The sequence below is a fragment of the Scomber scombrus genome, chromosome 14 (genome assembly GCF_963691925.1).
Source record: "Scomber scombrus chromosome 14, fScoSco1.1, whole genome shotgun sequence".
In the NCBI taxonomy this organism is placed as follows: domain Eukaryota; kingdom Metazoa; phylum Chordata; class Actinopteri; order Scombriformes; family Scombridae; genus Scomber; species Scomber scombrus.
This window is the reverse complement of record NC_084983.1, coordinates 16,436,926-16,459,695: the sequence shown is the minus strand read 5'-3', so window position 1 is coordinate 16,459,695 and position 22,770 is coordinate 16,436,926. Positions and strand designations below refer to the sequence as shown.

The 22,770-nt window shown below is 39.2% G+C and overlaps 1 protein-coding gene across 1 annotated transcript in view; it reads left to right on the top strand.

Annotated features, from left to right (window-relative positions):
• Positions 1-22,770, top strand: part of cadm1a (cell adhesion molecule 1a) — a 393,907-nt gene that overhangs the window by 290,792 nt on the left and 80,345 nt on the right. Inside the window, exon 3 of the mRNA XM_062432889.1 lies at positions 6,024-6,170. Coding sequence (XP_062288873.1) covers positions 6,024-6,170 — 147 coding nt within the window. The remainder of the gene's footprint in view (positions 1-6,023; positions 6,171-22,770) is intronic.

The following is a 22,770-nucleotide window of genomic DNA, read 5'->3' as shown; positions in this document are numbered from 1 at the left end:
CAGACACTCAGACAGTTATTTTTATACTTTTATAATGTCACATGTCTATGTTAAACATAGGAGTCACAGCTCCAATGGTCATTATAAAAGCTGCCACCTTAGTTCTCTTGAGAGGCTCTCATTGTGCTTAACTGACTTCCACATTCCTTCCTTTAATATTCAACGTATGTTTTTTATGAATAAGTTAATTTTGGTACATTTCTTGGACTTGATTTACTATGGTCCTTTTAGCCGGTCATGACAATAATTAATGAGTTTTGTTTATTTTAAGTTTAAATCAGCCACAGAATAAAAGCATAGACCTGGACTCGGCCAGTAAAATGATGTGCATGATATGTCCCCCTTTTGTGTTTTTATGTTAAGCAGCCAACTCAAAACTCAAATGTCATTAAAAAAATAAAACAGATTACATTTTCATTCATATTTTCTATCTCAAACAAGTCTCTGAATTTATTTTCATGTTGTTCTGAAGTGAATAACAGCTGGTAGATTTTTATAGGAAATCATATATTTATTTTTTTTTATCACTTCCAGTTAACAATAACTCTCCAGTCATTAGGCTGTCCTATAATCTAATGATATTTTCCAGAAAGCCCTGTGACTTTTGGCTGCGTAGCCAAAATCAGGCAAGTAAAACTGTGATTTATTCCTTCCCCTGACCATATAGTGCCCGGTTTCCGTAGATAGATGGATGCAGATTATTCTGCTATCCTCAGTTTCCAGGCAGTGTAGCTCATATTGCTTGGGGAGATTGCAAAAGTGTGAAGTTTAAAGCTTTGCCGAATACTAACCCTGCTGGGCGATTGAACTAGACATATCTTCTAACTTCGCCTTCGAACTTTTCCACAGTGCCTCCAACATACAGCTCTACATTGGATATTTTATTTTCTCAACTGTTAGACTTCTTCTTCTTCATCTGTTCAGTGGACAAATGGACGGAAATAGTGCCTTTTGTGTTTGTGTGTGAATGCCGAAGCTGATTTGTGATGGGAAAAGGCAAATGAAGTGATAGATTTAAACATTTGGAGGGAATGCATTAAATGAAGTGATAGATTTAAACATTTGGAGGGAATGCATTAAATGAAGCTCAGACTGGCAATTATATATTACTCCCACCATCTCTGATGTGCGATTATGTTGTCTATTTCAGTGATGAGTTTATCTTCTACTGGTATCATACTGCTGTGCAGGACTGTCAGTGGTAACTAAATGTGTCTAAAAGCTTCAATAGGAGACTTTTGTTGGATGGAATTGTATTATTAGTATTAATAGTCTTGTACTTCTGCCCCTGCGTTGGTGGACATGATGCTTCAACATTTGTCACACTCGTTGTTGAGTTGTCAAATAGGGTTTTAACCTGAAGCTAAAGGTACCCAGCACCCATAAAGTCCTCACAGTTACTGAAGAAGCATATAGTGAATGCAGATTGACTTGGATTGACTATGATATGAAAATATTTATTTTGCCATCTCAAGGAAATGCTCTGACATTAATTGGGCTTCTTCTAAACTATGGAATAATAATTTGTTTTATTTGAAGAACATGGATGATTTATTTTGTAATCATAAGATCCCAAAGTTAAAAATCAGGACATTTAGCTTTGGTCAAGGGTACTCTTTCTTTAATCCTTGCTGATAGACTTACTTTGAAAGCCACGCCCCAGCTTAAACAATGGGTCAAGATCATTTGTCATGGTAATTATCAAATGGATGACTGGTGATGCATAAAATATCATATTTGTTCATAGTTAATTTAAAGTGATACACAAACACTGTACAAACGTGCACCCTATAAATAAATGTATGTAATGAGGCAAAGCAAATGTACTTTTTTTTTATTAAACATAAAGTTAGGCTTTCAAAAGTATAAATAATGACTGTAAACAGCTCAAATTAATTGGTTAATATAAATAATTGTCAAGTTAAATTATCCTTCTAATTGTCCGCCTACAGCATAAAATATTTTAGTTAGCACCCACACCCACGCTGTAACTGAGGTCACAAGAATTGTTTGTTTGCAAGGTTTATCCCTTTGACTCAGAATCACGTATCAGGGTTAATTTTATTATTGTTTGATATATTAATTTATATAAGTTTGGCTTTGGTTGAATTCGTACTATACACCTGTAACCACGACCCAAGTGTATTCTTACGCTTCAAGTCTATTTTCCTCCATTTTGCACACATAACTACAGTGATTGTGCGCTGCCAAAACACAGGGGACACACTCAATACTGTGCCTGAATGCATCCTGCGTAGACACAGGCGGTGGAGGACTGGAGCTGTTGCTCTGCTAATGTGCTGCTTTCGCTATGCATCCTGCATAGACACTGTGTGAGACGGTGAAATGTTGTCCAATAAGAAACTGTTCCAGTATCAACAGTAACAGCTTTTTGCTGTTGTTCTTCTCGGTGGCCCTCTGACACACCTCCCCCTTAAGACTTTCATGCCATAAATAACTCTGAAATAGGGAACAAACTTCATGTTGTAGCTTTAAACAGCCTTCGTTTTCCCACCAAGATGTCAGAGGCTTTTTCTGTAGGACCTCTGACAGTGTCCTAGGTGGCCACGGCACATGGTTGTTTTTTGGCCATTAATTAGCGTAAAGCTCCCCTGCCTCCCTGTACCATCTTCCAGCATGTCAGAGTTGTTTATTTAGCACAACAGGAACAATTAAGCAGCTGACAAGGCGACCATCGTTTGAAGTCCTTCCCACTACCTCAGCTTGCTTAAAACACAACTTAGCAGACACATTGCAGCACCCTGCCGCTGCCTTGTAACCTTCAGTGGATGCCTTGAACAGCATTTTGTAGTGTGTTAGCGTATTATCATAACCAGATGCCCACCCTACCTCCTACCTCTGCACATCTTTGAAAAATGAGGTTCATTCTTGAATATTAAAGACAGCAAGACTCATTTATTTATGGCTGTGTTTGGGCCACCAAGGGATGCTGATTTGAATCTCGTTTGTTAAGCTGTCTATCCTTATCTGTCAGCATCAGAGGATGCAATTTCTCTCTTCCTACCTCATCCTCCTTGTCTCCTAAATGGCAGGGATATTTAGAGGTGCTTGACAACTTGGGCATGCAAATTTGAAGTTGATGTATTTTCATAACTATGAAGGCAGAAAGTGAAATGGGGGAATTACAAAGACTATCCATAAGTTGTTGTTTTGTTGTTCTTCCTCAACTTCTAATGAAAGCTTTGCATACGATATACTGTGACGTAGAGCAACACATTATAAGTACATTATAAGCAGAGCTCTGTAAAATGTAAGTATAAATACAATGATCCTCCAAATCTGTACCTTCATATTGAACCACCTGTTTATAATAGCTGTCATAATTCTTAGGTGTGATGCTGGTGCAATGTGATCCTTTTTCCACATTAAAACTAATCACCATATAACAGAGGAAACTAAGCTGGATGGCTATTCCATCTACTTAGAGCATTAAAGGCCACTACTGTGCATACAATGACAATATAAGATTACACTATTCTAGGCTGAAAATTGCCCGATTTCACATTTGAAAGGAGTCGGGATGTAATTTGTTGGGTTTTTTAATGCAGATAATGCAAAGTGAAGGACAACAAATCTAGGGGGAAAAAAGCATGTCTGTTTTTTGGTTGTTGTTTTTTTACTTTCTCCTGCCTAGTTTGACAACATTTATAACATGCTCCTTGTCTTGCTTGTTGACATGCCTTATCCCAGACGCCCACCTTTCACCCTTCCTATCCCATCACCCTTTGGACAGCATGCGGGTCAAGCTAATATTGGTTGGTTTGATTGGCTCAACATGTAGTGTGACATGTTTCTCAGTAATTGGTGATTTGATTGTGTCAGTCTGACAGACTGTTTATGACCATGTAGCCTTGAGTGTGTCTGGGAGCTTTTCTTGTGCATTTCACTATAAAAATATTGCACCTGGGACACACATTACTAATAGCCACCGCTGGCAAGCTGGCAAGCGTTTGGTTTTGTATTGTTCATTTAAAATAAGCCAAAGCCCCACTCATGGCTGAACGTCAACCACAACAATAGATGCAACCCCAAAGCAAAGTCTGAAATGTTATTACCGTAGTTTTTCAAGTCAACTTATCTGAGACCTAGAAATAATCCGTTTTTCATTCTTCGGGCAGAGATATTGTTTGTGAAACAAGGAAGTGCAGCAATCTAAGTGGTGGCTGATGACCGATGACGGCTGTGACCAATTTTTCTCAGCCTACAGGCTTGTTGAGCACTTTCCTTTGCCACTCATCTCTTTCTCTGTCTCTTTCTCTCTCTCTTTCCCTTTAATATATATAACCGTGTACACATACATAAGATGTTTGGTCCCCCACTTGCTGTGTGTCTCTGCAAATGTTAAATTTTAACAATAGACATAAGGAAGAATACGATGGCTTGTGTTCTCTAAATTATGGATTTACAACATTCAGTATTCACCCAGCTTATTGAATTCATTGACTCTACTCCTTTTTTTGTAAAGGGTGTGACTGGCAGTAGTGTTTCCCACATTTTTTGGCTTACATTCCTTAAACTGAACCAGTGCTTACAATACTTGTGACCCATCAGCTCTGCTTGTTGTATTTTGATAATGTATTAATGTTTTGAACAACTAAAATGATCATGTAATTCATGATCAATAAGAAGACAATGGGCCTCATGCATGAATATGTTCTTATTTTGGACAGGTCGACTGTTAATCACAGGGCTAACATATAGTACAGAGACAACAACTATTCACACTCACATTCACACCTATGGGCAACCCCTCTTGCTGTAAGGTGACGGTGCCAATCACTGCACCTAAGGAAAATCCTACATGTCATAAATCTCTTGTTTAAGCTTGATGAATGTCACCTGTTTATGAATAGGTGCATGTTTGTGAGATTTGATTATTACTATAACCCAAACTCTTTAATTCGAAAAGTTTCCTAAGAGTTAAAACTGCACTGCTTCAAGTACAGCTTTCAGAAATCAGAAGACAAACACAGAACAAATTCAGGCGTGACAATAGAAGACATGAAGCAATTATATAATAAGAATCAAGTTAACATTTCATCAGAGCAGTTCTGCACTGTGACAGAAATAAAGAGGGAATGCTTTGACATGCACTCTGTGATGGGAGGCGGTCATGTGACAGTGTCACAGACACTTTGGAGGAGAATATTATAGTCCACAGGTGATGTTACACTGTCAGCTGCAACACAACATGATACTGGACAGAGACCTGCAGAGAGACACAGAGGCAGCTGTCAGAGTGAGAGTTTCCAACAACTACTGAAATGTAGACGTTGCAGCGGCAAAATATGGCCATAGAATCTAAAACTCAGTCAGTAAATTGGCAGCCATGATGATGATAAGATGGTAAACACAATACACATTTTGCATTAAGTTTGTTTTACTTATACATTAATATATTAATTCCAGTGTCATATTTAAACTCAAATTTTGTTCATACCTAATATAAAAAACTTGGTACAAGAAAATTGGTGAATGCCACAAATGTTCTTAAATCACTAATACGAGCAGTTAAGAAGAAATCTGTTCATAAGAGTGCTTTTTGCATGAGTCCCATCATATCCTATGAATCTTCTTGTGATGTCTCACATTAAGAAACACAACAGAGGACACAATAGAAATGTGTTCATGTATTGCTCATTTAACAAAACTGCCAAATTATATTAAGATTATATGTGATCAGATATAAATTATTGTTCTGGTTGAATCTGTGCCATTGTCTCTTGTTATAGTCCTGATTTGATTTATATTACTTCCCATTTATTTCTGTAGACACACTTCCATCTTAGTTCATAATAACACACCTGAAAGTCATCATAATCATGTGCATTTTAACGTCTTTTTCTTTTTTTGTGTTCCCTCAGTGTAATTGTTGCCATAATGCTTTTGGAAAAAAAATGCTGTTCACTTTGCACCCAGACTTGCATTACGTTTCCCTTCTTTCTTTTCCTTTACACCATGGTAATATACATGTTCTTGTCTTTTTTTCCCCTCCTGGACAGTGGTGAGTCAGAACCTGGTGACAGACAATGTGTCGGTGGTGGAGGGCGAGATGGCGATCATCAGCTGTCGGGTGAAGGACAATGACGACTCGGTTATCCAGCTGCTCAACCCCAACAGACAGACAATATACTTCAGAGACATGAGGCGTGAGTACCACTATGAGTTACTGTGTACTTAAGTGTGCAATTTTTTATCCAAACCTGTCACTACGGCAGCCGATAACTATTCCAATTTGAATATTGTTGAGTCCCCCACGTTGAAAACATGACCAACTTGAACATAAGTATAGCTGATGGGGCTGTTGTAGTACTTTCGATTTAGATGTGGTCTATTTTTTCTTAGCATTTGGAGTGTCAGTCCCTGGATTCAGAATCACAGTTTACACCACTATAAATATATGATGAAACATACAAAAACAAAAAAAATATGTTTTTCCTCTGTTGTTCTTTCGGTTGGAAGTTGGAGCTTCACTGTGCAAGAATGATTTATGTGCACAGTTTGATACTACAGAGCTGTTTTTACAATCATCTGCTGAAGTAGAAAAGTTTCTTTGTGCTCACCAAAAAATTTCAAGTCTAAGAAATGTACGAGCATGATTTTTTGGACAGAATCAACACCACAACCAGTTTGAAATCCAATCACGGTCCAGTATACAACTCACACACAAGCCTGATGTGAAAAATTGAAGCCTCCAGTGCTCAAACACTAAGAACACACTTTTCAGTTAAGTGAGAGACCTCTTGTATTCAGCAGTAAAACTTTTGGAATGAAAAAAAATATTGCATATTCATAGATTCTGGACTTTTAAATGAGGGAGAAAAAGCGGATGTCATTTTAAGAATTTTAATGATCTAATTCAACTTTTTTTTATGTGTGTGGGGGAAAAAGTGTATTAAACACAAATTATTATTCAGAGCAGAGTGTTATATGTCTCAAAACATGTCTGGAGGGGATCTTCAAGCTTAAATAACTACCCCATTGGGACTACAGGGCTAACTTTATAATATTGGAACAATGTGTGAATGCTTCCAAGTTATAATTACCGGAGGTTTTTTCTGTTGCTTTCATTTTGGTGAAATGCCATGAATAGAGTATTGTGGAAAGGAAAAAAAACTTCAACTTTGCATTGTTTCAGTTTAACCTGGCTTCATGCTGCTTTACGAAGACATAAATATGTTATCGACAAAAAAAATGAATAAAAAGAATATAAAGAAAATTGTGAGAACATGAATTGGTGACATTTTTGACAGTTTATGACATCTTTGAAACATTGACAACTACCTAATCCAACATATGACATATAATGACACACGAGGGACACAATCCCACTGTTAAAAGACATGAAATTTGACATTGCATATACTTTTCATCAGTATTATATGGCAAGAAAGTAGGTTGTAACTGGTAGGAGACATGATCTGCTCCAACAGAGAGATCTTTCAACATTGCCATGTCTTTTATGTGATTGATATTGCATGTGTTTGATTGCAGCGTGAAGCAGTTTGATGTGATGAGATGACATGGAAATCAATCGCAGTGATGCATGTAGTGTATTTATGTCAGTTTCACTGGTTCATTTTGCACGCAGTTATAAATTAGATAGACATTTAAAGCTGATAAATTAACACAAATATAAGATGTGTAGCTTAACCAAAGCATGTGAACAGAGGCAGCAGTCAGGTTGTATAACATTAATTAATATTCTCTTACAATGCTTGGACTTCATGGGAGCTGCATTAAGTTTGACCCACATGTCTGCTGCAGGATTAATACAGAATGAGGTTAATACAATCCAGCAAACATGTTTCGCTTTCAATGTGTCTGCTTTAATAAAAAGCTGCACATGTCCCTAAGCATTTAATGACCTGTTGTGTTTATTCTTATCCTGCCCAATTATCGTGTCACAGCTTTAATTAGCTGTGTTCAACTGGATATAAGCTGTCTTGCCAGGTTTTTGGTTTCTTTAATTATTTTTCTTATTTTTTTAAAGCCCCCCTGTGTTGAATTAAACATACTGTAGACCTCTATAACGAAATCAAAATGTGGAGATGTTGTTGTGAACATGTGTTTACTTCTTCTTTAATGACTCTAAGTTTACATTGCTCTCAGCTCTCCTATTCCAATCTTGACTCCTTAAACCTTAATTTGTTTTCTTACAATATGCGCTCCTGGTAACTACAGCTTGATTAATGTTCATGTTTAGACACTTAAAAGTACTTTAAGATTGGAGTAAGATTGTGTATTTAGAGTTCAGGTTAATCTAAACTTCACTTTTTCAACATTTAACCAAAACCATGATTGTTTTCTAACTTCTAACTCAATGTTTAAGCGGATAACAACACACAGCACACAGAACATAACCTGAAGTTTCTATTTTTGAAGTCCAACCTGACTTCCTCACTGTGACTTCTGTATTCAGTCCTCACGGCTGTTTACTCAATAAGAAAAAAATATAAATATATATACTAGTGATTGGCAGCAATTCTGTTTCCTCCAGAATGTATTTGGAAAAGCACATTAGTGAACTATAAACATACTTTAAAGGAGACAGGGCATTCTGAGAGTCTGTATAATGGTTTGTGTGTGTGCTAAAAGCAAAGTTTAACTTGTGTAATGGATAGAAGGTGAGTGTGATGTGAGTGGAGTGTTTCATGGGAGTCACATGGGAATTTTAGTTGTTTAAACTCCATTATACATTATTGATATGTTTTAATATCAATATAATGTTTAATTTAGTGCACATAAAAGAAAAAATACATAATACAAGAAACACACATAATACATTCAGAGACAAGTGAACAATAACCATAACAAAGCCATAACAACAGAGAAATGTGCAGGATGAGCCAATGAAACCCATACAGGCTTATCGAGTGGCCCTTCTATGATGAGGCATACGACATAAAAACGTAAGAGTAAAGAAATGCATATAAATACATACAAAGGATAAATAAAAATATAAAAAATGAAAGTGTTAAAGCATAACGAGAAAGGTGACACTGTACCGATGCTTTGAATATGATAGAGTGGGTATGATGTTGCATTACTTAATTGGTCCAGAAAGAAGAGTATGGTTAATTTATTAATGATTTTAGACTGATTTAAAAAAATAAAATAAATAAATCATATTTAGATTTCTAATATGATCTGGAAAATGGTTCCAACAGAGAGGACCTTCTGAATGAAAATTTGGGGGAAAATAATATTCAAGACTTATGGAAAACCTGCAAAAGAGCTGTACAACTACATCAGTGCTTGTTGTTTCGGTTGGTTAAACAAATAAATAAGGTAACAAGCATGAACATTACTTCATTTTTACCTTACCTGGGAAAAGCAAAATGTGGCCTTACCACTGACACAGAGTTTAGCTGTTATTTTAGCTGTTTGCTTTTTGAGCACTGCTCTATCTGCCTGAACTGTGTGTGTGTGTGTGTGTGTGTGTGTGTGTGTGTGTGTGTGTGTGTGTGTGTGTGTGTGTGTGTGTGTGTGTGTGTGTGTGTGTGTGTGTGTGTGTGTGTGTGTGTGTGTGTGTGTGTGTGTGTGTCTAACCCTACTCCCACACACTGGCACTAAACAAAGATGCATTGTCCAACAACTGATGGAAACCCTGAGAGAACAGAGAAGGAGATGCTCTATTTTTTTTTTGTTATTTGAAATTGTAATGAAACAGTTAAAATGAAATGAAATGCAATTACAAACATCATGTAATTTCATAAAATCAGCAGTACAACAACCTCTGTATGTTTTGGGTCAATAAATTAGGGTCAAAATCAGTTGAAACCTTTCTGCCCCTTTTAAAATCATCGAAATCAACAATGGCTTGATGATACACTCTAAATAGATTTCAATTGGCATACAGAAAGAAACGAAAAGCAAAATACAAACCATAGTGTGTGTGTGTGTGTGTGTGTGTGTGTGTGTGTGTGTGTGTGTGTGTGTGTGTGTGTGTGTGTGTGTGTGTGTGTGTGTGTGTGTGTGTGTGTGTGTGTGTGTGTGTGTGTGTGTGTCATGGTAACCCCACGTTTTTAGTGGTTAAAGTCAGAAACACAGCTGCACTATAGCAGTAATGAAAGTAATCAATTATTAAATACTTAGAAAATGAAGTTCAACATTTGAGCAGAATCCAACACAATCCCGTTAACGGGATTGTGTTGGATTCAATGTCAAAAACTAATATAGCATAGGGCATAGTTTTTGACAATATATATATATATATATAACAACCCTATGCTATATTAGTTTTTTTAAAATTAAATATGCAGGTATAGAAGACCAATTACCTTGTCAACTGACATTAAGATTTCCATTATGTCTAAAAATATTTCTCAAGCAGAATGAAAATGTCACCTTACATCTCACTCATAATGCCATTACCTTACACCGGTAGTCCTTTTAAAATACATTGAACAGATGATTGTATGTCAGCTTATTCATACACTTCGAGTAGAAATAACTCGACTACTAGAATAACGTTTAAAAAATGTATAATACCAAGACCTATTAATAACTCGGTGCCTCAGTAGTCAATCGTGAGGAGCAGTTGTGGGGATCAGCACACAGTGATGTTGCCATGCTAACGAAAGACACTCGTGCAGTGTCTGAAACATGAAGTGCTGCAACAGTGATGACACCGATTGAAAAAACACAGCGCTCTGAGGCTGAGCCCTTTGTCAGATGGGTTTCCTGAGATAGAAAACCAATATGCTAAAATGCAACGCCCTTAATGATACAGCAGGCAAACAAGGTTAGCAACAAAGCTGGTTAACACAATGAAGCAGTCTAGCAGATTAAGAAATAGGTAGGTTTTTTTTTCTCATAAAACACATCTAAAATACATCTTGGACTAAAATACAGTACTGTGTAAATGCTGTAGGTTCTAAAACTGAGGATGCTTTCAAAAACAACCTCAGGAGCAGCTCTCCTACTTACACTTGTGCACAGGTTGTTTTTTTGTTTTTTTTGGGGGGGGGAGTTTTATGGTACTTGGTAAGTAGAGGTTAGAGGACTTTGCACACAGTTCTCCTTCTGTGGATTTAAGGGTTTCAGCTGCTTTTGTCTCGACTCAAAGATGTTGAGATCAGAGCTCCATTGGGGCCAAACCATCTGTTGTAGGACTTCTCATTATTCTTGTCTCTGAAGATAGTTATTTATGACTCTGTCTTAATGTGGGATGCATTGTCACTGTCTTTGTATTTCAAGATGGTCATCATGACAGCTCCCCAAAAGTGAAGCTAAAACATCTCGATCGCCCTCTGGTGGCTGGCTGCAGTATAGCTCATAAATCCCACCCTCTCCATGTTAGCGGATAGGACATGAGCCAAACTAATGAAATCAACGCCAACATCAAATACATTTTTCCCAAAGATGGTTTCTCTCATTTTTCTGATGAGTTTGTTTTTAATTAGTTATTTATTGATATAAAACAGTGGTGTGACATCATGATTGACAGCTGTGACAGCCACTCTCAAACCCTGGTGAAGCAGTGGGACGGCTGAGGTTATCCTTCCACCCGACTCCATACTTCAGACTCTGGCTCCAAATGAGCACAAGTAAAATGGCCACTCCCGAAAAGGAGATATGTTGGCTTCACTTTTGCTTAGCAGTAGGAAGTGGATAAGCTTTTTCCATATTTATATACAGTCAATGGCCGTGCTGCAGAATACATTACATAAGAAAATGGATGAGTTTAAACATCTAAAACCTAAAACTTTTTCACACAACTGTACATCAAGTGGACAGACTGTGCTAAATGTTGCTCTGTGTTTGCTGTAACAACTTGATAAGGTGATGGTAAACAAGGACCTGGTGTGTATCTGTGATTTAATTTTGAAATATCTGAGTAGTATTAAAATATTGCTTAGTTTGGCATATGTGGGGACTGGTAAAACTGAAATAATTCATAGAAAATGAAATGGAAGCATCGAAAAAGTAAGGTTAAAGCTTAATTTGTAAATTCCCTTGCTTTGTAGTGTTTTATTTAATACTATAAAACCTCTTTCTGGCATATGATGCTGTAACATTATGCTACATGGTCAATATAATTAGCTCCCCAGATGTTACAGCACATCAAACACCTCTAAAACTGTGTGTTTCTATATGTTTTTTACCTCTTTCTTGAGTTAAATGTCTTGACGCATAAGCAAAAACCTATACTATTCATGCTCCCTTGACTTTTTGTTGTTTTTATTTCTACTTTCTAACCCACCAGTGCCTCCAATACCCCCTATGAGATGAGTGTCAGGCCCTCCTCCACACTCACCACCAAGTCTTTAGTCATGTTTACGGCCTTACAAACACACCCCCTACATACAATACAAGGGCACACTCACAGAGACTCCTCATACGTATGCTAAACTGAGCTTGCTATTTATCTGCTGTTGTGCCGAGCCACAGTGAGCCGACTCCCACAAGCCGCCTGTCAAGGGCAAGGTGTTCTTTGACGGGAAGCTCCTTGATCTCATGTGATCCCTCCCAGGCAACTACGCTGCAGCTGCACTGCTTCATTATGACATGGCCTCCACCAAGCTGCCTCAAAACAACATTGCCCCCTTCAAAATATCACATCTGCCATCTTCGTCTGAAATCTGCAGCGGTGGATTATGTTTGTGTGTGTGTGCGTGTGAGAGAGCAGGAGAGAGTAAAGATGGAGAGCGAGAGAGAGGGGAAAGGAGTGCTTTGAAATTGGCAGAGTGCAGATGCAGAGTAACCCGACGTGGTCACTGATTAGTAACCTTACTGCAACACTTCATGTCCAACCAAAGCAGTTCTGATGCACTCTTCAGTTCTGTTAATTCAGTCAAGTTCAAATGTCTATGAGATTCACAAGAGGGATGTGTTGCATTGCATTTTTATGCATCTTCATAGCAATGCTCCAGATGCTGAACATCTTCAGTCAATAAGGACTATTGGAGCTATTTAGTTATGCAGATTCATTAAAATGCGGAACTTTTAAGAGAGGAGAGAATAAGAACATCTATATTTTTTAGTTTCTAATATGGCTCAATATCAAAGGACATTGGAGCATACATTCCCAACTCAAAAGTGTCTTTCAAATTCAAATGCCCACATCTTTCAAACTCCTTGACTCACAACCGGGGCATGTAGCTTTTTACTCTACAGCTTCTACAAGGATTGCAGTGATCTCTTTTGGGAGGTGGTCTCATGTTCCCCAAACAAGATGACTTTATCAGGGGATATTTTCCCAGACTTGGCAAAGCTCCTCCAGAGCCAGAGAAGATATAATACAACTGTATTCACAGGCTGACTAGTACTCTCCATGGCTAGTAAAGTGATGTCTAAAGTTGGAGGAGTGCTCCTTAAGGTTTTGCTGTGGTGCAGGTTGATGCAGCTTTAATATCCTGCAGTCCCCTGCACTGCCTTCAATAAACACAATAGTCCTCTCAACATATTTTCCAGCAGCAAATCAGTGTGAGAATACTGGTTCACCATGTTCATGTTATAAAATGAATACTGTTGTGCTCCATTCAGATCAGAAGTAGTGCACATTCAGCTGATACACTGGAGCTCAAACTGCCATGTTTCTGAGCAACATATTATACATTTTTGTTCTTCAATTTAAGACACAATTCTTTCAATACCAATGTTGTCTGAGATTTAGCAACTTTTGCTTTTTTTCTTTTTTTTTTACATTACATTACACAAATTATATTAATATCAATTTATAATATCAATTAGTTATTATAAGCAGGAAATACAGTGTTATATATGACTTAACTAGAAGGCTCATCATTAGCATTATGAGATGTGTATCGTCTAACCCAACTTTTCATTTTGAGCTAATGTTAAATATTTAGGTTGATCAAATTGAATACATTTAAAATTTAATTAATTTCTGCGCACCCTAAACAGCTTGCATCAAACCTCTAACATTGACTTTATATATGCAAAACTGTTTTGCCTTGTAGCATGAATAAGGCTGATGAATAAAGATACACAAACATGTATTTATACTCCAGCCTTTATTCCAAACAATGTATAATCTCTTGCTTAATAATATTATAAAGCTCAATTAGTGAAACACTAGATGCAATTTAACATTTTAGCCAAGAGCTTTTTTTGGTTTCTTGATAGCTTTGTTTACACTTTGGGCTGCCTTATCCTTCTTATTCTTATTCAACATACTTACTGTGTACATGACAACAAAGGCACACAATTCTGATATCACTTACTAAATCAAAGACGGTATTTTCTTCAAACCCCTAAATGGTCTCTTGTGGAAAAAGCTAAGAGGAACACTTGAGGACTCGTGTTCAAACACTGCCCTCGTTCTCCTGTGGAGGACGGGAAGAGTTGCAGCTTCTTTAGCAGTGGGTGATCTGTCCACTGAAGGTCAGCAGGGTTCAGACTAAAAGGCTTCATGTGAAAACAGTTTAATGAGGCAGCTTGTAGGATAGGAAGAAAAAAAGTAAAATATTCCCATATGAGGGATATGATTGGACTGTGCAAAGAGACATAATTCGATCTGATTATTATTTTAATTAATTGATATTGCAAGAAAATGCAATTGCAATTCTACTGTGATCAGTGATATTAACTTCTATTTAAAACAAATTGAGTCATGTGGGGCCCATAATTTACAAAAACAACCCATTGAAAATGAATGAGTAATGGAGCTTCGGCAGTGTTTTTGTTGCAAAAACATGAGCAGACAGCAGTGTCTTGCCTTATGTTCTTCATGATCAAAAATGCTGTCAAAGCCACATGATAAAATATCACACTCTCACTGCCTTACTGACATGTCAGCACTCATAGCAAAGATTTTTTGGCTCTTTCTGAATCAAAAAAATATCTATTTTTGCTTGTGACCAGGATCTTTAACAAGAAGTAACTGTTGGATCATCTTCATATTTGAAAGGGGTCTAGCATGTTAATGTCAAGTTCAAACAGCAGGAAGGAGTCCAACTGGAACAACTTGGCTGATATACACAAGTCTTTCAAGTCACCCTTGCTTGGTATTTTCAAGCAGCCAACTTATTGTGCATTAAATTTTAAATTTTAGATGTATTTTATTGGATTTACACTTGGAGGTGAAGTGATTTATGCCACTTGGGGGTCAGAACTCACTCAAAGCAACAGAGCCCTGATACATCATCGTCTTATCATGTTATTATGGCTCACATGTTGCCAAGTGGTTTCCTATCTAGACATCCAGCAGACAGAGAAGAGAGTGTGGTTTGCTGAGTGTGGGCATTGCTGTGAAGTTTTCTGGCCACCTGACAAACGCTAGTCCAACTTTCACACTCATTTTTGCTCCAGTTCGATCCTGCCAATTACTTAAAAAAAAAAAATCTGGCTCTTTGCTGCAAAATGTTTGACTTTTTTGTTTGCTTTGACTCCTTTCTGTTTGGTGCCGAGGAGATTGCATAGACTTAGCTTATCTCATCTTTTCTGCTGCACACACTAAAACTAAAGCTACAAGTTTCATGTATAATAATGTTTTAGTCTTTTCATCATGTTAATATTAAAATACAGTTGAATTGAGTTTTAATGTTGAATGATTGTTTCAGACAACTACAAGTAAATCATATATTGAGACCACATTTCTGAAGCTACATATTGCTGATTAGATCATATTTAATCAATATTCAAATTAAAAAAAAATGTGTATCACAAAGCAACTGAGTAGGAAAATGGAGTATTTGTCAAACATTAAGTTATTTATTTAAAGGGCAATTATTTTAATTCATTAGTAAAACTGATTTAGTTTGGATTACATTCGATTTAAATATGATCCCCATGGGGAAGAATTAGTAAAGTTGTTCTAATAGTAGTTAAAAGTAGTTCTCTATTGAATAATTATAACAATATTAATAATAATAATAGTAATTAAAGCCGCAAGCGGCGATGGCGGGCCCTTGCTCACCCATGCAACCGCGGGGCCTGAGGCATGGCGGGGCTGTGGCGTGAAGCAGAAAGTGAGAAAAAACCTGGAAGGAGGCCAAAAATGCAATGTTTCGTTCATCCAGTAGGGGGCAGTCACAGGATATGGCACTTCCTGTTTCCACTAGGGGGCGACACGAGTGAGATCGCCTATGAGCGAATGGAGACGTTGAGGTCGGCACCCTGGACCTGTGTACCAATTTTCATGATGATACGAGTTCAATAAAGCCATCAAAAAGCCAAACGTATTTTCATGGAGAGGAATTGATGGTCGCCGCGTCGCCACACGGACGCCATTACTCATAGCTTCACAGTCTTCATAATGTAGCTTCACCAACTGGTTCTGAATGAAGTTGATGGGGCAAAGTATGTAATTTTAATGAATCTTAGTTAACTTCCTGTTACCACCGGGGGGCGCTATGAGATACGTGTGAAGTTAATATATCGGGACGTTCAGGGCGGAGCCATCATCATGTCCAGCAAGTTTGAAGCTGATTGGATGAAGTATGTGGGCGTGAGAGCCACTCGTATGTACATGGCGAGCACGCCAAAGTTAGTTGAGCCCTGGCAGACACGCCCTTTGACCTACGGATGCGCAGAGCACAACTTAAGCTCAGCTAGGTCTGGAGATGTTGCGTACCTAATTTGAACTTGATCGGGCTAACGCTGTGGGCGGAGTTCATTTTAGGCGGGAAAAATCAAAACCAAAATGGCCGACTTCCTGTTGGGTTGAGGTCATGAGGTCAAGAGGCTTTTTTGCATATGTGGGTATAATACATATGTGTACCGAATTTTGTGAGCATAGGACAAAGTTAGCAAAATTCCCTATGTGCATTTTTGGACTTTGTAGGGGGCGCTATTCCGCCATTCTGCGTCGAACATGTGCGACCACCCAAAAAAATCGAATTTCGGATGAGGCCGGACGTCCGTGCAAAAGTATAAGCATTTTCGCATTTGGGAAAGGGGCGAAATTGGGGCACGAAATGTCGGAAGAATAATAATAATAATAATAATAATAATAATAATAACAACAAACATTACAATTTCAATAGGGCTTTCGCCAGGCGACTTGCAGTCGCAGCTCGGCCCCTAATTAAAGCCGCAAGCGGCGATGGCGGGCCCTCGCTCACCATGCCACCGCGGGGCCTGAGGCATGGCGGGGCTGTGGCGTGAAGCAGAAAGTGAGAAAAAACCTGGAAGGAGGCCAAAAATGCAATGTTCCGTTCATCCAGTAGGGGGCAGTCACAGGTAGTTACACATATGGTCTGGTGTGGTCTGGTGTGTTCAGGGCGGCCACTCATCAGTCATGTGAAGTTTGGAGTGAATTGGACAAAGCATGAAGGAGTTATGAGAGGTTGATGGTTCATCCACCAGGGGGCAGTAATGGGATGCATGCAGGTGTGTTCAGGGTCAGTCCCTCATCACACGTGAAGTTTCGTGGAAATCGGACAATGTTGATGCAAAAATTGGCACTTCCTGTTTCCACTAGGGGACGACATGAGCGACAACCCTATCAGATGGAAGAGGTCTCCACCCTGGACCTGTGTATCAATTTTCATGATGATACGAGTTCAATAAAGCCATCAAAAAGCCAAACGTATTTTCATGGCGAGGAATTGATGGTCGCCGCGTCGCCACACGGACGCCATTACTCATAGCTTCACAGTCTTCATAATGTAGCTTCACCAACTGGTTCTGAATGAAGTTGATGGGGCAAAGTATGTAATTTTAATGAATCTTAGTTAACTTCCTGTTACCACCGGGGGGCGCTATGAGATACGTGTGAAGTTAATATATCGGGACGTTCAGGGCGGAGCCATCATCATGTCCAGCAAGTTTGAAGCTGATTGGATGAAGTATGTGGGCGTGAGAGCCACTCGTATGTACATGGCGAGCACGCCAAAGTTAGTTGAGCCCTGGCAGACACGCCCTTTGACCTACGGATGCGCAGAGCACAACTTAAGCTCAGCTAGGTCTGGAGATGTTGCGTACCTAATTTGAACTTGATGGGGCAAACGCTGTGGGAGGAGTTCATTTTAGGCGGGAAAAATCAAAACCAAAATGGCCGACTTCCTGTTGGGTTGAGGTCATGAGGTCAAGAGGCTTTTTTGCATATGTGGGTATAATACATATGTGTACCGAATTTTGTGAGCATAGGACAAAGTTAGCAAAATTCCCTATGGGCATTTTTGGACTTTGTAGGGGGCGCTATTCCGCCATTCTGCGTCGAACATGTGCGACCACCCAAAAAAATCGAATTTCGGATGAGGCCGGACGTCCGTGCAAAAGTATAAGCATTTTCGCATTTGGGAAAGGGGCGAAATTGGGGCACGAAATGTCGGAAGAATAATAATAATAATAATAATAACAACAAACATTACAATTTCAATAGGGCTTTCGCCAGGCGACTTGCAGTCGCCGCTCGGCCCCTAATTAAAGCCGCAAGCGGCGATGGCGGGCCCTCGCTCACCATGCCACCGCGGGGCCTGAGGCATGGCGGGGCTGTGGCGTGAAGCAGAAAGTGAGAAAAAACCTGGAAGGAGGCCAAAAATGCAATGTTCCGTTCATCCAGTAGGGGGCAGTCACAGGTAGTTACACATATGGTCTGGTGTGGTCTGGTGTGTTCAGGGCGGCCACTCATCAGTCATGTGAAGTTTGGAGTGAATTGGACAAAGCATGAAGGAGTTATGAGAGGTTGATGGTTCATCCACCAGGGGGCAGTAATGGGATGCATGCAGGTGTGTTCAGGGTCAGTCCCTCATCACACGTGAAGTTTCGTGGAAATCGGACAATGTTGATGCAAAAATTGGCACTTCCTGTTTCCACTAGGGGACGACATGAGCGACAACCCTATCAGATGGAAGAGGTCTCCACCCTGGACCTGTGTATCAATTTTCATGATGATACGAGTTCAATAAAGCCATCAAAAAGCCAAACGTATTTTCATGGCGAGGAATTGATGGTCGCCGCGTCGCCACACGGACGCCATTACTCATAGCTTCACAGTCTTCATAATGTAGCTTCACCAACTGGTTCTGAATGAAGTTGATGGGGCAAAGTATGTAATTTTAATGAATCTTAGTTAACTTCCTGTTACCACCGGGGGGCGCTATGAGATACGTGTGAAGTTAATATATCGGGACGTTCAGGGCGGAGCCATCATCATGTCCAGCAAGTTTGAAGCTGATTGGATGAAGTATGTGGGCGTGAGAGCCACTCGTATGTACATGGCGAGCACGCCAAAGTTAGTTGAGCCCTGGCAGACACGCCCTTTGACCTACGGATGCGCAGAGCACAACTTAAGCTCAGCTAGGTCTGGAGATGTTGCGTACCTAATTTGAACTTGATGGGGCAAACGCTGTGGGAGGAGTTCATTTTAGGCGGGAAAAATCAAAACCAAAATGGCCGACTTCCTGTTGGGTTGAGGTCATGAGGTCAAGAGGCTTTTTTGCATATGTGGGTATAATACATATGTGTACCGAATTTTGTGAGCATAGGACAAAGTTAGCAAAATTCCCTATGGGCATTTTTGGACTTTGTAGGGGGCGCTATTCCGCCATTCTGCGTCGAACATGTGCGACCACCCAAAAAAATCGAATTTCGGATGAGGCCGGACGTCCGTGCAAAAGTATAAGCATTTTCGCATTTGGGAAAGGGGCGAAATTGGGGCACGAAATGTCGGAAGAATAATAATAATAATAATAATAACAACAAACATTACAATTTCAATAGGGCTTTCGCCAGGCGACTTGCAGTCGCCGCTCGGGCCCTAATAATAAACATTACAATTTCAATAGGGCTTTCGCCAGGCGACTTGCAGTCGCCGCTCGGGCCCTAATAATAATAAACATTACAATTTCAATAGGGCTTTCGCCAGGCGACTTGCAGTCGCCGCTCGGGCCCTAATAATAAACATTACAATTTCAATAGGGCTTTCGCCAGGCGACTTGCAGTCGCCGCTCGGGCCCTAATAATAATACTGAGGGCAACATGAGAGCAGAATCCAAAACACTCCCATATTTTGGTGGTGACTACACAGCGATTTGGAAGCCTGGACTTCAACCTAGAGTGGGGAGGAGGTTGGTTGTAAGAATGTAATTACCCCTGCCCCACCCTATCTCACCCACTCTGACACTCAATAATAAAACTTTGATGTGCTCCTCTCAAAAAGTAGCGGCAGCCACTAATCACAATTGATTGCAGCCACTTAGGCGAGCTGCACTCATCATCTCCTGCTCTCTCTGGATGGCAGTCATCTTCGGCTGGGGCTGGAGGAAAACTATTCAAATTAAATGCAGAGAGAAAATGAAGGTGAATCAAGAGAGGGGGAAAAGAAAATCTCACATGAATTAAAATCATGTAGTCAGTGGAGGTGAAAAATGGGGGAGGAAAGCCATTAAAAGATGTATTGATTCATATTTTTCTAATGTTTATTTTCATCTCAATTTTCATCCACCCTAATTTTACCTTTACTGTCACTACATTTCAATGCAGTGATCACGGCAGCCTGATGGATGATAGCTGGTGTTTGCACAACCAGTTTCCAGACTCATAACCAGCCTTTTCCAATTTTTTCTTCATTTGAATGTAATTTTTTGGCCAGGCAAGGTGGCTCTGCTGCCGTCAGTGTGAGTGTGTGTGCGTGGGCGAATGAGAGGCTTTGTAAAGCACTTTGTCCTGCTCAGGTAGTGCAAGTGCTATGTATACGCCATCCATTTAGTATTTAAAATTATAAGTGCTGACTGGTAATATGAGATGGGACATGATCTTAAGAGGGTCAGATTCAAACATGAAAGGATATTGTTGTGTTGTTGTTTTTTAAAGTCCATCTCAATAAAATCTTCACTGAAATTGTTGCGGTATGTACATTGAAAGAGTTATTGGTTTCTGTAATCATCCCTCTCCCAGCCAAAAAGCACCTACACCATAAAAGATGGGGAACAAAATCCACAGTCTTGTTCAAAAATGCATCCAAAAGTTTAGCCAAAGCTTATATAATGCTGTCAGTCAACTCGATATATAGGCAGTCACTGCAGGTTTGTTGCCAATATGTGACTACATGGACGTATCCCTCCTGAGCTGTGTCTCAGCAAAGAAACACCGGGGAAAACACAAAGAGGATATTTTACAATACAAGGACTGTAATTTTGGAAACTGATTTCCAAATAACACACCTGTCCACACACCCTTAAATTCGCATATTTAGCATACTGCTCTCATTTTGCACAGTAGGGCTTTTATTTGAAATCCAAACTTTCCTTCAGACATGGGGAAAAATTAAACATTTGAACTGTGACGACCTGTTCAAATTCAAAATATAATACCAACAGATGGTTAAGTGACCCAGCAGAGGGCGTTCTTAAAATGTGCTTGACCTCTTGCACCCTTTTTGACTATCAGTACAATCAGCTGATACATAAAAACTTGAGGACACTAGTGAGCAAAGCGGTGCTCATCAGATAATCATGATACCAAAGCATCTGAGAAAGACTGTGCGGAAATATTATGGGGGCTACTAAAGGGGCTAGTAAATTGCACTTATATATTTCTAATATAAAGCTGTTTGCCAACTTTTTAGAAAATCACAGCAAATTATATCTGACACATTAGAGTATACCGGCCGTGTTCAAATTAAGTCAAACAAATTACTTGTTGGTTCAAATCAGTTGGAGCTTGACTTTTTCAAAAACGTGACAGCCTTATGTTGCACTATACTGTACACAACTCCTGCACTCAGTGGTCAACTCAACTGGCCCTTTGCCTTGTTTGGTGGTGCACATTTACAGTGTTATTCCCAAAAATGATGCATAGTGTTCTCACAGCACGCAGGGTTAATTAAAGCAAGTGTGCTGTTTACCTGCAGTAATGACCACTGACACTTATTTGTGTTATTATTTTTCCAAATATACTGAAATACCAGCATGTACAATTGGAAACGTAGAAACTTGAATAAGACAAATAACATTTCCAGAGAAAGAAAGTTGCACTTTCACTTTGTCAGCTTACCTTACAAAGTCCCCTTGGTTGTATTTTAGGACAGCTCTACTGTATTGTCTTATCAGTGCCTTTAAATTTGCTTCATCACCATCTGCTGTAAAAACCTGACAGATCAGATAATTTACAGCCTTTCAGAGTCTGGACGGTCCTCTCTTATCCAATGACTTAACTATCAATTACCTTTGTCAGGCATCTGTGATGTCCTTCTCATGCTATACGATATGATAGAACAAGAGGAGAAGAAGAACGGGGCAAAAAGAGCAAGAAACTAAAGGTCACCCTCTATTTTTGTTCAAAGTAGACAGAGAGGTGTGAAGTGTGTATTGTAGTACGCTGTGACGCAACAATAAAAGAACTGTCTGCAGTGATGCCTGGCTTTTTTTCTGACGTGTACCACTGTGATCGACCCTGTTGTGTAAACCAGACTCTTCTTTATCGTCTGTCCTTGTATCTCTTTGTGCCCCACAGTGTTGTTGTTGTCCCAAACCTTGCGCATGGGGAACTGTGTCCTTGTCAGACTGCTACAATGCTCATGTGTTCCTTTTCAACGTGCATTAGAAAGTACTTGTTTATTCAGCCCATGCTTAAACCACAATGCTTTATTTAGAAGTGATAGCTAAGGAGATTATGAGATCTTCGAGAAATGCTGTAGTGAAATGGATTACACGCGATTGGCAAAGGATTTCTCAAATTGTTGACTTACCAAATATTTCATTTCATTCAAATGAACAATGGAAGTTTCCCAGTGCAAAGTGTGAGTTATGTAAAGGAAGGTATATTCCTTATATATATTGTTTCTGTTTGTAAGATATTTACAAGTAATTACATTATTACAGTAAGATTTAAATT